Raw genomic sequence first — 18,538 nt, 5'->3', positions numbered from 1 at the left:
GGGGCGGGGGGTCGTTTTGCTCAGTGGACTCGACAGCTGGTTTGTGATGAAGAGCAAGGCCAACATGGGTTCAATTCCCCTACCAGCTGAGGTTATTCCTGAAGGCCCACCTTCTCAACCTTGCCCCCTCATCTGAGATGTGGGTATCCTCCAGTTAAATCACCCCCTCAAAGAGGAGTCTCTGGGACTATGGCAACTTTAACTTTTTTTACTCTCAAAATCAGGGTTGCAGTTGAGTTTCTGAGTGAGCACATTGTGATCACCTTAACGACTTAGAACAACCAGCTGAGCAATTGAAAAATGTTTCTGTATATAAAATAACAAGCTAACATAATAGATTAAATCTTAGCCAGGCGTTGGCACACACCATGTCAAACCACACAGAAGGAAGATTTTATAATAAACTTGGAAGTTTTATGTTGTCTCAATCTTAAAAGATCCTTGACGGTATAATTTTTACAGACTTGTTGCAGGAACTTAATTTTAACTTTAAACCTTTGTTAATGGGAACATGTGCTCTGGCAGCCGGCAAATCCCCCTGAACAACATTGTCTCGTATTTGTGTGTCTTTACATGAATATTTATTGAGCTCATATTGCTGTCAGTAATGAGATATTGCTGGAGATCACACATGATTCAGGGGAAAATGACTAAGTCATCACCTTGAAAGGTAGTGATCAGAAATCATTATAACCGCCTTGTGTCCAGCCTTGGCATCGTGGATATGCATTGGACAATGGCTGCACTTCTTCTAATGTGTACCTCTGGTCATGGCAGCATTTGCTCATCAATCCACTGGCAGCACTTGTCATCAATTTGACAGTGGAGCTTGGTCAAAGTCCTGGAAATCCCTCCCGAAAGCACTATGGGTGTACCTACACCACATGGACTGTAGCAGTTGTAGAAGGCAGCTCATCACCACACTTGTCAAAGACTATCAGGGACAGGCAATAAATGCCATCCTAGCCAGCGATGCCCACATTCCTTGAATTTAAAAAAAAAATCAGTAAGCACTGCAGTGCTAGTTGCCAGTTTTGACGTTGCGGCAAATTCCAGGCCATTGTCTTCATTCCCGTTGAGTCCAGGCCTACGATGATTACATCTACCAGTTCAGTTCACTCAACTAACCTCGCAAAATGCAATTACTTTGAATAACTAAAAGGCTCCACATTTTAACGTGAGGTAAAAAATGTATATGAAGAGAAAAGAAGATGAGGTGAAGAATTAAATATTTTTCTAGGTTTTGTCAAAATTGAAATATGAGCAAGCCTTTAAAATATGTGTTCAGCCTTTAGGCGTAGAATGAAACAAACCTTCCTCAATATGAATTGAATTAAACCCAACTGCATTCTGAGAACTACTTTGTCTGAAAGGTATAACACAATCAACAGTATGAGGAGGCTTTAACAACACGCAGCTCTTCACATTTCAATATTTTGTTATACCCTTCCCAAGGGTAATTAAGGATTGCAAAAAATACTGGTCTTGCCTAGCGACACTCAAAACCATGAACAAATAAAATAAATGATTTTGAAGCAAAAGCTCAGAATTCAACGCCCACTTTAAAGCTCTTCTTGATTCTATATCTTTTCTCTCTATCGATTTTGTTTTGTCTCAATCAGTGGGAAACTGATGACTCTGCTGAACATGTGAGTAAAGCATAATCAGACAACTACAAACTTGTGTTTGTTGTTAACTCCTCAGTGTCTTCACACAGTGTCTTCTTGCGATTTTTTTTTTCTTTCTGTATGAACTTTTTTTCTTGGCGTGCTGCACTGCATGCACTAACTGGTCTTCAAGACTTTTTTGTAAGGTTTATTTTGTACTAACTTGTGCATTTAATTTACTCTTTTGAAGTGAACACGTTGCATGGAACGAAACACTCCCTTTTCATTTTGGGGAAGGTCCCTCAGGGAGTTACCCCGTGTACTGTAATCATTGGAGCTAAATAACTTGATTGATACTACACACATACACATTCTGCTGCTCAATTTAGAAAAGAGCTATGCACTGGTCCAGTTAATAGTGCCGCAGGGTGGTACATTTTGCACCGAGTGCATTTCTCTTCGCAGAGACCCTCAAGCCCTATGAAAAAGCTGATATCTTTAGTAGGAATGCTCAACAGAAGCTTCACCAATCTCTCTGGAATTCAAAAGGTGCCTCTTGCTTAATAAGAGGTTAATGGGCTCCATGAAGAAGGTGCACTGTATGCAAAATGTCCAGCTTCATTGAGTGCCTTCAAGGGTCTCTACTATGAATGATCACCGGTTATATTCTCACCAGCAAACGTTACAATTGTATTTCACCACATTCTACTTCATGAAAGTGTATCAATTTTGTGATTGCACCAGACCTCCACTACTCACAAAATAAGGCAATGCCTGAAAACATGAGATTCAAAATCGACTTGTAAATAAAGCTGCTCGTTAAACTTGCACATTGGGCCTCTGAGAATGTTGTGGTGTATACTGCTGTTCTGCCTGTGCAGGAATTCCAAAACTAAATTTATGTTGCTATTTATTCATAATAGTTTTTAATATGTTTTAGAATGTTTCATTTATCATTAGGAGTCCATAAATTTGTGAGTAGTGTTAACGGTTGCCATCAGTGTTGTGGAGGAATATAATTCTAACTATCTTTCAACACCAGCACTTTACATCATTTTACTTTTGTCTACATGTCAACAACTCCAACTGCATTTGTCAGTCGAGCAATTTATTGTTGTCTGTAGCACGGAATGGTTGCGATATATTGATAACATTTTGGCTGCTTTTAGTCAGGAAGATACCTGGGGTACATTTTGACATTGGTGTCTGGCTGTAGCCTGGCGGAGCGGATCATCTACCCTTTATGGAGCGTTTTATTCCAGTTAAATCAATGTTCCAAAAATTAGACAGGTTTTAAAAAGGGCAGATGGTCCACTCTTCCACATCACTGTCCACATCGGCACTAACTAATCACTTCCCCTGATCCTTACTGACCAATCACTGCCCAGATCCTCTCTGACTGATTAACCCCAGACCCTCTATCATTGATCATTGTCCAGGTCCTCTCTGATTGATCACTGTCCAGATCATCTCTGATTGATCACATTCCAGATCCTCTCTCATTGATCACTGCCCAGATCCTCCCTGATTGATCACATTCCAGATCCTCTCTCATTAATCACAGTCATGATCCTCTCTCATTGATCACTGTCCAGATCCTCTTTCATTGATCACTGTCCAGGTCATCTCTGATTGATCACTGTCCAGATCCTCTCTCATTGATCACATTCGAGATCATCTCTCATTGATCACTGCCCAGATCCTCCCTGATTGATCACATTCCAGATTCTCTCTGGTTGATCACTGTCTAGATCCTCTCTGATTGATCACTGTCCAGATCCTCTCTCATTGATCTCATTCCAGATCCTCTCTCATTGATCACTGACCAGATCCGCTCTCATTGATCACTGTCCAGATCCTCTCTGATTGATCAAATTCCAGATCCTCTCTCATTGATCACAGTCATGATCCTCTCTCATTGATCACTGTCCAGATCCTCTTTCATTGATCACTGTCCTGATCCTCTCTCATTGATCACTGTCCAGATCCTCTCTGATTGATCACAGTCCAGATCCTCTCTGATTGACCACAGTCCAGATCCTCTCTGATTGACCACAGTCCAGATCCTCTCTCATTGATCACTGTCCAGATCCTCTCTTATTGATCACAGTCCAGAACCTCTCTGTTGATCACATTCCAGATCCTCTCTCAATGATCACTGTCCAGATCCTCTCTGATTGATCACAGTCCAGATCCTCTCTGATTGACCACAGTCCAGAACCTCTCTGTTGATCACATTCCAGATCCTCTCTCAATGATCACTGTCCAGATCCTCTCTGATTGATCACAGTCCCGATCCTCTCTCATTGATCACATTCCAGATCCTCTCTGTTGATCACTGCCTAGGCCCTATCTGACTAATTGCTGCCCAGATCCTCTCTGACTGATTACCTCCCAGATCCTCTCTCATTGATCACTCTCCAGATTCCCTCTGATTGATCACTGTCCAGATCCTCCCTCATTGATCACTGTCCAGTTCCTCTCTAGTTGATCACATTCCAGATCCTCTCTGATTGAACACATTCCAGATCCTCTCTGATTGATCACATTCCAGATCCTGTCTCATTGATCACATTCCCGATCCTCTCTGGTTGATCACTGTCCAAATCCTCTCTGATTGATCACATTCCCGATCCTCTCTGATTGACCACTGTCCAGATCCTCTCTGATTGATCACTGTCCATGTCCTCTCTGAATGATCACTGTCCAGATCCTCTCTGATTGATCACTGTCCTCTTCCTCTCTGATTGATCACATTCCAGATCCTCTCTCAATGATCACTGTCCAGATCTTCTCTGATTGATCACATTCCAGATCCTCTCTCAATGATCACTGTCCAGATCCTCTCTGATTGATCACTGTCCTCTTCCTCTCTGATTGATCACATTCCAGATCCTCTCTCATTGATCACTGTCCTCTTCCTCTCTGATTGATCACATTCCAGATCCTCTCTTCCTCTCTCATTGATCATTGTCCAGATCCTCTCTGATTGATCACATTCCAGATCCTCCCTCATTGATCAATGTCCAGATCCTCTCTCATTGATCACTGTCCAGATCCTCTCTCATTGATCACTGTTCTCTTCCTCTCTGATTGATCACATTCCAGATCCTCTCTCATTGATCATTGTCCAGATCCTCTCTGATTGATCACATTGCAGATCCTCTCTCATTGATCACTGTCCAGATCCTCTCTCATTGATCACTGTCCAGATCCTTTCTGTTTGATCACATTCCAGATCCTCTCTCATTGATCACTGTCCAGATCCTCTCTGATTGATCACTGTCCAGATCCTCTCTCATTGACACTGTCCAGATCTTCTACAATTTATCACTGTCCAGATCCTCTCTGATTGATCACTGACCAGATCCTCTCTGATTGATCACTGTCCAGATCCTCTCTGATTGATCACTGTCCAGATCCTCTGATTGAACACTGTCCAGATCCTCCCTCATTGATCACTGTCCTAATCCTCTCTAATTGACCACTGTCCAGATCCTCTCTCATTGATCACTGTCCAGAACCTCTCGGATTGATAACATTCCACATCCTCTCTCAGTGATCACTGTCCGAATCCTCCCTCATTGATTACCATCCAGATCCTCTCTGATTGATTACATTCCAGATCCTCTCTGCTTGATCACATTCCAGATCCTCTATGATTGATCACTGTCCAGATCCTCTCTCATTGATCACTGTCCTGACCCTCTCTGATTGATCACTGCCCAGATCCTCTCTGATTGATCACTGTCCAGATCCTCTCTCATTGATCACTGTCCAGATCCTCTCTCATTGATCACTGTCCAGATCCTTTCTGATTGATTACTGTCCAGATCCTTTCTAATTAATCATTGTCCAGATCCTCTCTGATTGATTACTGTCCAGATCCTCTTTCATTGATCACTGTCCAGATCCTCTCTCATTGATCACTGTCCAGATCCTCTCTCATTGATCACTGCCCCAATCCTCTCTGATTGATTACTGTCCAGATCCTTTCTCATTGATCATTGTCCAGATCCTCTCTCATTGATCACTGTCCAGATCCTCTCTGATTGATCACTGTCCAGATTCTCTCTCTGATTACTGTCCAGATCTTATCTCATTGATCACTGTCCAGATCCTCTCTTATTGATCACTGTCCGGACCCGTGCTGAATCATCACTGCCCAAGCTGTGACATCAGAAAATTAAATATGAATTGTTACTTAGACAGAGAACAGATAAACCAAGTTACAATCTTTCTGCCTTTGTTGCTTGTTCTTTTAAAGAGTACAACAATGACAGATAATTGTTTTCACAACTGCACAAACACAGCCTGTTAACCCTGAGTAACAGCTTACATATCAACGTCACAGTATGATGAAGTAATAATTAATGTTCCTTTACAATTCATTGTTAAACATTTGAAATGTATGGAAAATTATGTGAAAGATAAAGAAACGTATATGTATTTTAGAAACTGACAAAATCTGTTACCCAAAAATGTTAATACGTGTTAAACTTGAACACGGAATAGATTAAATGTTGCATCCCACAATTTTCCTGATTCCCATATTGCTCACAGACCTGAACAGTATGTGACTGATGGCGTAAAACTGCACAAGAGACTCTCATTGTTGTTTTATTTCTTGCCTTTTCTGTGTACAGGAGATGATCATTTCTGGGCTCTTGCCTGAAGCTACCTACTCTGTCACTGTGACAGCTTACACAACAAAGGGAGATGGAGCTCGTAGCAGAGCCAAGCTTGTGGTAACCACTGGTGCAGGTGATTGATTTCTGGAGATAATTATTGGGTTTCAGGCAGTAGATCCATAATACCAACCAAACAGCCAGATTTTAAACCCCACTTCCAACTTTTTAAATTCAAAGTTTTAATACTAGGACAGTTATTCCGAGAGTTCAGAACACCACATACCCCCATCCACCCCATGTGAAGGAATGAAACAGCTGGGATCCATCCTGTCTGGTTCCTGTGCCACTAATGTCGGAGGCAAGAATGGATTCACAGAAATCCTGCCAGTTTTAATCTACAAGCGTGCTGTAGCTGTCCTGGATGGTCGCTGCGTAAAATTACACTCAAACTTGGCTTATTTCGCAAATCGATCAATGCAAGCAACAAGAAACCCCGGTTCCCACCCCTGCCAATTGTTAAAGCTGAATAGTGTCCTTCTTGGGTTCCCTGGGCACCTCTTTCTTATTTATGGTCGCCTGCCTCCATCTTCCATGATTCCATGTGTGTCCATGCATCAAAATCTGGTTTGTTGAGAGTATCACTAGTGGAGTGCAAAGCATTAATTCAAGTTGTTGATATTCAGAATAGATGACAGAGGTTTTCACCGTACGCATTGGGACAAGCCTATCCAAAAGCTTTGCAGCTTAATGTCTGTTGTTATCGTTCTGATTTAGCACACAAAGCTCTCATTGATACTCCAGGCAAAGACTAATCAGCGCGGTATCAGTTCAAACATTCAAATGGAAGGCAGTGGGAATAATTTTGACTGTGTGCTGCCGTGTGAAATGAGTGATTGTGAATTGCCAGGCAGATTTCAGTCTCTCTTTGATTGTATTTTCTGCTAATATTGGGAGTGATGTGCAACAGGCAGTTGATTCAATGTCGCTTGTTTTCCAATATTGTGCAAAATCAAATTTACACCCAGTGCCTCAACAGACATTTGGCTGTGGCCCTTACTATAAATAATGCTTCCTACAGCGGATGAATGACATATCTGCAGTCTAGACAGATGAAAACCAGTGGGGGTGGGGGCAGTGTGGGCCGGTGCTGCAGGGAGAGAAGTGTTGATAGATGTCGGAAAATGTGGTGCCAGCATAGCTGCACCAAGATACAGCATTGCCTCATGTTTTCTGATAATTGGATACAAAGCTGTCAGCAAAATACCCAATAAATCTCATTAACTGTGAGTGTTTATACATGCATGCATATATATAGTTGATCTAGTGAGAGTGATCGTGCCTCTGATCCTACCATCCTGAGAGCTGTGAACACCTGTTTTCCACAAGTGCAGCTGAGAACTGGCAAGAACAGGACGCGGCTCCTCAATAAATCCAGCCACTGCACAGTAAAATAGATTTCTTTTTCCTCCATGTGTCACATGGAAATGGAGACTTGGCATTCCATCTTTCCAACTAGCAGAGGGGATGGGGGCTGTGCAGCGCTGGACTGCTCTCTCTACACGAGACGACATCACCGAGGACCAGGGCTGGCGAGTATTGCACGGAACAATCCCTTGCAATTGGCTTTAAGCTGTTTCACAGGCTCCCAGGCTGGTTGTAACTTTTGCGGCCTGAATGAGTCCGTGTTCCACGTATTTGTTGAATGTGATAACTTGTTCAATTATTTGAGGTGATTGCTCGTCAGCTTTAGGCTTCACATTCACCAAGCACTGCGAAACTTTAGCTATTTGCTAGCTTGGCTCCTGGACTTTATATGTTTGATCCTGGGCTTAACCACAATATCCGTCTTTACGTCCACAATGACTTGGCCTGTGAATGGGTGTTGATGGGAATATTGGGTCAGGGTCACTCTGCCTTCCTTGCATTGTTTCATTCATGACTGTGTGGCTCTGCAGAGGGAGGTGCATACACTTGGTGCCTTCAGTGTCTTGTCGACATTAATAAGCATGCGGGCAGCACGGTAGCACAGTGGTTAGCAGAGTTGCTTCACAGCTCCAGGGTCCCAGGTTCGATTCCCGGCTTGGGTCACTGTCTGTGGGGAGTCTGCATGTTTTCCCTGCGTCTGTGTGGGTTTCCTCCAGGTGCTCGGGTTTCCTCCCACAGTCTAAAGATGTACAGGTTAGGTGGATTGGCCATGATAAATTGCCCCTTAGTGCCCACGAGGCTGGGTGGGGTTGCTGGGTTACAGGAATAGGATCTAGGTGTGGGCTTAAGTAGGGTGCTCTTTCCAAGAGCCGGTACAGACTCAATGGGCTGAATGGCCTCTTTCTGCACTATAAATTCTATGAATGCGACGATTATGTTTCATGACTTTTTTTTGTTTTATTGAAGTGCTTACTCTGTTTAAATTCCTTTGGTAGTTGTCTCTCTTCAAACAAGGGATGGCATGAGTGAGAAAGTCTGTTGAGGATGCAGGGACAAACCAGTGTTAACTTTTATGGATATTTTTAAAAATGCATGCACAGGTGAATACATAGGAGATGCATACTCAGCTATTGGACCCGAGAGCATATCGAAGGGTGAGGATTTGTAGGCAATTGTGATCAACAGTGGAGCAGTGTTACAGGGGGAACTCATGGAATTGAGTTACTCGACTGTACCGCATGCTAGCAAAATACTTGAGGACATTCTCCATGATGAAACCAGCACCTTGTGGCTATGAAGGGCACACCCGCTGTTACCATAGTTAAGGGCCAGTTAGCTGAAAATGAAATGAAAATGAAATGAAATGGAATGAAAATCGCTTATTGTCACGAGTAGGCTTCAATTAAGTTACTGTGAAAAGCCCCTAGTCGCCACATTCCGGCGCCTGTCCGGGGAGGCTGGTACGGGGATCGAACCGTGCTGCTGGCCTGCTTGGTCTGCTTTGAAAGCCAGCGATTTAGCGCAATGAGCTAAACCAGCTAAGACCTGTCAGAGGGAAAATATCAGAGGCTATTATTAAAGACGTTACAGCAGGGCACTTAGATAAGTTCAAGGTATTCAGGCAGAGTCAACATGGTTTTGTGAAAGGGAAATTATGCTTAACCAATTTATTGGACTTCATTGAATAAGTACTGATATTATGTGGACAAAGGGGAATGCGGCAGGTGTATTGTATTTAGATTGCCAGAAGGCATTAGATCTTGAACCATATCAAAGGTTAATGCAGAAAATAAAAGCTTATAATATAGGGGGTAATGTATTGGCATAGATGAAAGATTGGCTAGCTGACAGACCACAGGCATAAATGGGTCATTTTCTGGTTGGCAAGTAATGAGTGGTGTGACACAGGGGTGAATGCTGAGGTCTCAACCTCTTACAGTTCATACAAATGACTTGGATAAGGGGACCAAAGGTATGGTTGCTAAATTTGCTGATTGCACAAAAATAGGGAGGAAGGTAAGCTGTGAAGAGGATGTAAGGAGGCTACAAAAGTTAATCATGGAATCACTACAGTGCAGTCTGCACCAGCCCTCTGAAAGAGCACTCTACCGAAGCCCACTCCCCCACTCTGTCCCCGTAACCATGAACACCAAGGGACAATTTTAGCATGGCCTTATTTAAGGAAGGATGTAAATGCACAGTGAGCAGTTCAGAAAAGGTTTACGAGACTAAATCTGCTGATGACACAAAGATAGGAATGGGATCCCATTCGAGTCTTCGAGGCATGTCTTATAAAGAAAGGTTGGGCTTGTATCCGCTGGCGTTCAGAAGAGTAAGAGGCAACTTGAATGTGAGATACAAGATCCTGAGGGGTCTTGACAGGGTAGATGTGGAGAGGATGTTTCCCCTGGTCAGAGAATCTAGCACTAGGGAGTTGACCATTCAAAACAGATATGAGGAAAGTTTATTTCTCTGAGGGTAGTGAGTCACCGGAACTCTCTTCCTCAAAAGGCAGTGGAAGCAGAGTACTTGAATATTTTTAAAGCAGAGCCAGATAGATTCTTGATGAGAAAGGTGGTTAAAAGTTATCAGGGGTAGGTGGGAATGTGGAGTTGAGATTACCGTCAGATCAGCCATGATCTTATTGAATGGCAGCTCACTGAGACACTGTACCTGCTCCTCCTCCTATTTCGGATGCTCGTGTGCACCAATTGCACTTTTCCCCAGATCAAGTTGGAATAACGTTAGCCAGAAAACAAGATACAGTGAATGGTAGAACCCTCAAGAGTATTGACAGTCAGAGAGATCTAGGTATACAGGTCCACAGGTCACTGAAAGGGGCAATACAGGTGGAGAAGGCAGTCAAGAAGGCATACGGCATGCTGCCTTCATTGGCCGGGGCATTGAGTATAAGAATTGGCAAGTCATGTTGCAGATGTAGAGAACCTTAGTTCGGTCACACTTGAAGTATAGCATTCAATTCTGGTTGCCACACTACCAGAAAGATGTGAAGGCTTTAGAGAGGGTGCAGAAGAGATTTACCAGGATGTTGCCTGGTATGGAGGGCATTAGCTATGAGGAGAGGTTGAATAAACTCGATTTGTTCTCACTGGAACGACGGAGGTTGAGGGCGACCTGATAGAGGTCTACAAAATTATGAGGGGCGTAGACAGGGTGGATAGTCAGAGGCTTTTTCCCAGGGTAGAGAGGTCAATTACTGGGGGCATAGGTCCAAGGGGCATGGGACGAGTTTTAGAGGAGATGGACGAGGCAAGTTTTTTACACAGAGGGTAGTGGGTGCTTGGAACTGGTTTCCGGAGGAGGTGGTGGAAGCAGGGACGATAGTGACGTTTAAGGGGCATCTCGACAAATACATGAATAGGATGGGAATAGAAGGATACGGACCCCGGAAGTGTAGAAGATTTTAGTTTTGACGGGCAGCATGGTCAGCACAGGCTTGGAGTGCCGAAGGGCCTGTTCCCTGTACTTTTCTTTGTTCTTTGTTCTTTTGTCCTTCTACATTCCCGTTGTGTGAGGGAATTTATATTTTTGGGGGATTTTTTTCATCTGTGTTTTTGTAATTTTGGCCCTGGGAGTGTGGCAGGGAGGGTAAGGGTTAACTAAATATTGTAATATTTAAGGCACAGAATATACCAAGGGTTGTTATATCTGACTCTGCTTCGGAACAGGGATTGGAACTGAGTTGGGAGGTGGTTAACTGGTCACATCGATTAGTTCAAGGGACAGAGTGAACACCAGCAAAGGGGCAGACCTTTCGAGGATCGACTCCACGCTGCTGAATTGTTGCTATCTGCTTCATGCTGCAGTGGGGAACAGCAGCCCGTGGTGAGCAGTGATTCCTCTGCTGTGCCTGGAGTTGGAGGAGACAGGAGAAGATTGCTTGTGATTCATGCTGCTGGGGAAATTGAGGAGTAGAGGGGCCTAAGGCTGACTCCGTGAAGCTGGGAGTTGAGGCACAGCTTTACAAATGCAGTGGGACGTAGTTTCCGGAGAAGAGATTAAGCAACGTGGAGGCAAGCAGTCTGAGTTGGAGTAGCCTTTGAGGGATATCTGAGGCTTTATCTTGGAAAGAGAGGAGCAGTGTTACAGGAGGAACTCATGGAATTGAGTTACTCAACTGTGGAAGAAATCTCTGTGGGAGAAGAGTTAAATACATTTGATGACTCACTGAGAATATTTGGGGGATCTGTCTTGGTTGTGGCTGCCATTTAACATGCAGCTTGTGCATCCACAGTTCACATGTTAATTCATGTTTATCTCATGTTAATTCTGGATATGAGAGTGGAAGATAGGTAGTGTTGACTGTGCGTTTTCCTGATTTTTGTAAAGTAAAAGTTCTTCTGTTTGCTTAAAACTGTGAAACCTGCAGCTTTATTCTCTTCGTAAGGACCTGGGACCTCAAATGTCATCGACTTTACAAGAAGAATCCACTGGTCCCCAAGTGGATCCTAACAAAAGTGTGAGTCTTGTCTGGGATTGTAACAAAATTGGAGGGTCTGGTCTGAGATCGTAAACAGTTTCATGGATCTTCAGAGGTAGCAGGCTTATGAAATTCCACAGAGCAGTGTGACAACACTTGCAGAGATAATAATTGTATACCAATAGTGTCATCCTTGAGGCATCATCAAATGCGTAGTTACATAAGAACTAGGAGCAGGAGTAGGCCATCTGGCCCCTCGAGTCTGCTCCGCCATTCAATGAGATCATGGCTGATCTTTTGTGGACTCAGCTCCACTTTCCCGCCCAAACACCACAACCCTTTATTCTTCAAAAACTATCTTTATCTTGAAAACATTTAATGAAGGAGCCTCAACTGCTTCACTGGGCAGGGAATTCCATAGATTCACAACCCTTTAGGTGAAGAAGTTCCTCCTAATCTCAGTCCTAAATCTACTTCCCCTTATTTTGAGGCTATGCCCCTGAGTTCTGCTTTCACCCGCCAGTGGAAACAACTTCCCTACATCTATCCCATCTATTTGCTTCATTATTTAATGTTTCTATAAGATCCCCCCTCCCCCAAATTCTTTCTAAATTCCAACGATACAGTCCCAGTCTACTCAACTTCTCCTCGTAATCCAACCTCCTCAACTATGGGATTAACCTCTGCACACCCTCCAGCGCCAGGACGTCCTTTCTCAGGTAAGGAGACCAAAACTGAACACAATACTCCAGGTGTGGCCTCACAGTTTATACAGTTGCAGAATAACCTCCCTCATCTTAAACTCCATCCCTCTAGCAATGAAGGACAAAATACCATTTGCCTTCTTAATCACCTGTAAACCAACTTTTTGCACTTGCAAACCAAGGTCTCTCTGCACAGCAGCATGTTTTAATATTTTATCATTTAAATAATAAACCCTTTTGCTGTTATTCCTACCAATGTGATAACCTCACATATGTAAACATTATATTCCATCTACCAGACTAGCCTATTCACTTAAACTCTCCAAATCCCTCTGCAGACTTCCGTGTTCTCTGCACTTCTTGCTTTATCATTCATCTTAGTGTTGTCTGCAAACTTGGACACATTGCACTTGGTCCCCAACTCCAAATCATCGATGTAAATTGTGAACAGTTGTGGGCCCAACACTGATCCCTGAGGGACACCACTAGCTACTGATTGCCAACCACAGAAACACCCATTAATCCCCACTCTTTTCTTTCTATCAATTAACCAATCCTCTATCCATGCTACTACTTTACCCTTAATGCCATGCATCTTTATCTTATGCAGCAACCTTTTGTGTGGCACCTTGTCAAAAGCTTTCTGGAAATCCAAATATAGCACATCCATTGGCTCCCTGTTGTCCACTGCATTGGTAATGTCCTCAAAAGATTCCACGAAATTCGTAAGGCATGACCTGCCCTTTATGAACCCATGCTGCACCTGTCCAATGGGACAATTTCCATCCAGATGCCTCACTATTTCTTCCTTGATGATAGATTCCAGCATCTTCCCTACTACCGAAGTTAAGCTAACTGGCCTATAATTACCTGCTTTTTCGCCTACCTTCTTCTTTAAACAGTGGTGTCACGTTTGCTAATTTCCAATCCGCCGGGACCACCCGAGTCTAGTGAATTTTGGGAAATTATCACGAGTGCATTTGCAATTTCCCTCTTTTAATATCCTGGGATGCATTCCATCAGGGCTAGGAGACTTGTCTACCTTTAGCCCCATTAGCTTACCCATCACTACCTCCTTCGTGATAACAATCATCTCAAGGTCCACACCTGTCATAGCCTCATATCCATCAGTCACTGGCATGTTATTTGTGTCTTCCACTGTGAAGACCGACCCAAAAAACCTGTTCAGTTCCTCAGCCATTTCCTCATCTTCCATTATTAAATCTCCCTTCTCATCCTCTAAAGGACCAATATTTACCTTAGCTACTCTTTTTTGTTTTATATACTTGTGTAAACTTTTATTATCTCTTTTTATATTTTGAGCAAGTTTACTCTCAATCTATCTTACTCTTCTTTATAGCTTTTTTAGTAGCTTTAATAGATTTCCCAATCCTCTAGTCTCCCACTAATCTTTGCCACTTTGTATGCTTTTTCCTTCAATTTGATACTCTCACTTATTTTCTTCGATATCCACGGTCGATTTTCCCTCTTTCTAACGTCCTTCCTTTTTGATGTATAAATGTTTGCTGAGCACTGTGAAAAATTACTTTGAAGGTTCTCCACTGTTCCTCAACTGTTTCAGCATAAAGTCTTTGCCTACCTTAGCCAGCTCTTCTCTCACTCCATTGTAATCTCCTTTGTTTAAGCACAAAACACTAGTCTTTGATTTTACCTTCTCACCCTCCATCTGTATTTTAAATTCCACCTTATTGTGATCGATCCTTCCGAGAGGATCCCTAACTATGAGATCATTAATCAATCCTGCCTCTTTACACAGGACCAGATAAAAGATTGCTTGTTCCCTCGTAGGTTCAATTACATACTGTTCTAGGAAGCGATTCTATACATTCTATACACTCCTCCTCAAGCTGCCTTGACAGACCTGGTTAAACCAATCGACATGTAGATTAAAATCCCCCATGATAACTGCTGTACCATTTCTAGATGCATCAGTTATTTCTTTGTTTATTGCCTGCCCCACCGTAATGTTACTGTTTGGTGGCCTATAGATACTCCCATCAGTGACTTTTTCACCTTACTATTCCTGATTTCGATCCAAATGGATTCAACCTTATCCTCCATAGCACTGATGTCATCCCTCACTACTGCCCGGATGTCATCCTTAAATAACAGAGCTACACTACCTCCCTTACCATCCCCTCCTTTTAACTGTTCTTTCCTTTTAACTGTTCTCCTAATTTTCCTTTTCGTTGAACCCGTATCTTCATGTAATAACCTGCTTCTTCACTTTCCAGTTATGTTTTTACTTCCCGTTTTATTCCTTTTTGTATTACTGGGCCTATTCACTGAGCTCTCCTCAGTTACTGTACCCTGCTCTGTAGCCTTTTTTGATTTTGGACTATGGCTTCTATGCCTTACACTTTCCTCCTTACTGCCTTTTGTTTCTGTCCCCGTTTTACTTCCCTCTGACTTCCTGCATCAGTTCCCATCCCCCTGCTACACGAGTTTAAACCCTCCCCAACAGCACTAGCAAACATCTCCCCTAGGACCTTGGATCCAGTCCTGCCCAGGTGCAGAACGTCCAGTTTGTACTGGTCCCACCTCCCACAGAACCGGTTCCAATGCCCCAGGAATTTGAATCCCTCGAGCCATGCATTCATCCTATCTATCCTGACATTCCTACTCTGACTAGCTCGTGGCACTGGTAGCAATCCTGAGATTACTACCTTTGAGGTCCTACTTTTTAGTTTAACTCCAAACTCCCTGAATTCAGCTTGTAGGATCTCATCCTGTTTTTTGCCGATATCTTTGATGCCTATGTGCACCTCGACAGCTGGCTGTTCTCCCTCCCCCTCCCCCACCAGAATGGCCTGCAGCCGCTCCGAGACATCCTTGACCCTTGAACCAGAGAGGCACCAGACCATCCTGGAGTCTCGATTGCATCTGCAGAACTGCCCATCTATTCCCCTTACGATGGAGTCCCCAATCACTATAGCCCGGCTATTCTTCTTAGTGCCCTCCTCCGCAGCAGAGCCAGCCACGCTGCCATGAACCTGGCTGCTGCTGCCTTCCCCTGGTGAGCCATCTCCCTCGACGGTATCCAAAGTGGTATATCTGTTATTCAAGGAGATGACCGCAGGGGACACCTGCACTGCCTTCCTACTCCTGTTCCTGTCTTTTGGTCACCCATTTTCTATCTCCCTCAGTTATTTTCACCTGCGGTGTGACCAACCACGACGCCCTCAGCATCGCGGATGCTCCAAAGTGAGTCCATCAGCAGCTCCAGAGTTGTCAAGCGATCTAACACGAGCTGCAGCTGGACGCACTTCCTGCACGTGAATGAGTCAGGGACACCGGAAGGGTCCCTGAACTCCCACATCGCACAAGCGGTGCATGGATCAGGTCTGAGTTCTCCTGACATGTCTTAACCATTAAATTAACTTAAATAATAGTTTGTTTTTAAAAATTGTTTTTATATCTCTCCTTATTATCACAATTTAGTTATTAAACTTTAATTTCTAAACTTTAAATTCTTACCTTAGGTAGGTTTTATATCACCTACCTTCTCAGGATGCTTCCTGGTTTTCCCTCTGCTTCCCAGGATGCACTCTGGATCTTTCCCTGCAGATTAACAGTTACAAAGCCAGAAGAACAAAACAAAACAAAAATGGAAAAAGCACCTCCTCCCACTCTGCACCGAATTACCACACAGCTCCAAATGACCAAGCTCCAATTCCCACTCTGGCTGTCTCACTCACTCAGGATGTCTCGACTTCACCGTGCGCAAAAGAGTTATGAAGGTTAAGAAACCTACAGTCATGGCCATGAGCATCATCAATTCCAAAGCTATCCATTCCTTCAACAAGTAGATAGCCTGAAAGAAATACACAAGGATCCCAGGGTTTATTTGCACAACACCAATATCTTACCTCATGCCCCCTCAACCACTGAATTACTGCCTCCGTATGGTAAAGCATCCCATGTTTAATTGGACAAAAAAATTGGGATCGACTAAAATATTCCTTTGACTAAATGCAAAGAAATAAAAAAATAGTTCTGTTCACTGGACAAACGGAATCCTTGTATTTCAACAATAGGTCAGCATCATGAGACCAACCGCCCAATCAAATTGCTCAAGCCTTTTCAACATCAGCAGCCACCATAAAATCAACCAACCGGGGCATTATTTTTGACCATAATGACAGACACAAAATCTAATAGAAAGCCATCGTTTTTCTTCTTATACTATCTCTGTTTCTGCAGCCAAGGCAAAAAAGGGGAGTGGGGGCGGTGGGGGGAATGAAACTATGAATGGCATTTCCTTTGATCTGCAAAGGCCTTACTAATGAGTTTCAGTGGGAAATGTGGGAGTTTGGTACCGGGGAACTTAAAACGACCAGGTACAAATTAGTTCACTCACTCAGCTGGAGTTTATTCAACAAAGGGCGGATAAATTCTTCCACAGTGTAGCTACTCAGTGTGGGTTTTCCCATAATTGTTGTCCCATATAAGCTGGTCCTGTGTTATTATTACTGTCTGGAAGCAGAGCTTCACAGGGTAAGCCCGCACACCCCACCTTCTCAGCATTCGGGATGGCACAGTGGTTAGCCCTGCTGCCTCACAGCATCAGGGACCCAGATTCAATTCCAGTCTTGGGTGACTGTGAGGAGGTTGCACGTTCTCCTCGTGTCTGCGTGGGTATCCTCTCGGTGCTCCGGTTTCCTTCCAAAGATGTGCAGGTTGGTTGGATTGGCCGTGCTAAATTGCCCCTTAGTGTCGAAAGGTTAGGTGGAGTTACGGGAGATTGAGCGTGGGATTGGGCCTCCTTCTGTATTGTAGAGATTCCACAATACTGCGATACACTCCTTGAACAATATAGTGCTGGGCTTGTAACACCTCAAACGACTGAGCTGTACAGTAAACTGTTGAAAAGTTCTAATGCAATGGCCAACTATATATCACATGAAATTATACTTTATATCCCAACTATTATACAGAAGCTACATCATAGAAATTGGTCTTTCAGTCCAACTGGTCTATGCTCGTGGCTTTGATCCCACAAGCCTCCTCCCACCCAACTTTATCTAAACCTATCGGCATACCCTTCTGCTGTTTAGTTCTCATATAATTATCTAGCTTCCCCTTAATTTCATCATTGCCGTCAGCAACAACGTCTGTACATAGTAGAAAGTTCCATGTTCTAACCACTCTCTGGATAAAGATACCTCTTTTGAATTTCTCATGGGATATATCAGCGACTAACTTATATTTATGACCCCTTGCTTTAGATTTCCCACAAGTGAAGACACCATCTGTCAAGCTCCTTTGTAAATTCCAATATCTCTATTAGCTTCTCTCATTCGTGGGAAATTGGAAATCCCATGGTTTGGATGCATAACTAACTAACAAGGGAAAGCAGATCCTGATAAGACAATAATTAAAGTGTAATTCCCAATCCAAGTTACTCAAGCGTTGTGTCCAATCTCCACAACTTTGTAGCTTTTTAAAAAAAAATTAAAACTTAACAGGTTGGTCACAAACATGAACCACCTGTGTCAGTTGTCAGTATCCACAGATCCGTCATTCAAAATCTGAATGAGCAAATTCACTGTTCTGCTCAATTCCTTGCAGCTTTCCACACATGAGGAGCTGGATTAACACCCTTGGTAGGTACTTGGCTAGCTAAAAGGTGATTAGCAGCAAAGGAGGCATAAAGTAGCCATTATTTTAGTTGAAACCCAATTTTAAAACAGTAATCTGAGAGGAGCT

The 18,538-nt window shown here is 43.3% G+C and overlaps 1 protein-coding gene across 48 annotated transcripts in view; it reads left to right on the top strand.

Moving 5' to 3' along the window:
- The window catches only part of LOC119970160 (receptor-type tyrosine-protein phosphatase delta), a 2,903,826-nt gene that overhangs the window by 2,705,410 nt on the left and 179,878 nt on the right, over window positions 1–18,538 (top strand). For 26 of the 48 annotated variants that reach the window (XM_038804286.1, XM_038804284.1, XM_038804281.1 and 23 more), the window contains 2 exons: window positions 1,623–1,649; window positions 6,254–6,371. The exons of 11 other annotated variants lie outside the window; for them this stretch is intronic. In XM_038804286.1, coding sequence (XP_038660214.1) covers window positions 1,623–1,649; window positions 6,254–6,371 — 145 coding nt within the window. The remainder of the gene's footprint in view (window positions 1–1,622; window positions 1,650–6,253; window positions 6,372–18,538) is intronic. 11 more of the 48 variants (XM_038804292.1, XM_038804291.1, XM_038804283.1 and 8 more) reach the window with 1 other exon arrangement.

Source organism: Scyliorhinus canicula, chromosome 8 (assembly GCF_902713615.1).
Source record: "Scyliorhinus canicula chromosome 8, sScyCan1.1, whole genome shotgun sequence".
Classification (NCBI taxonomy): domain Eukaryota; kingdom Metazoa; phylum Chordata; class Chondrichthyes; order Carcharhiniformes; family Scyliorhinidae; genus Scyliorhinus; species Scyliorhinus canicula.
This window is presented reverse-complemented; position numbering and strand designations above follow the sequence as displayed.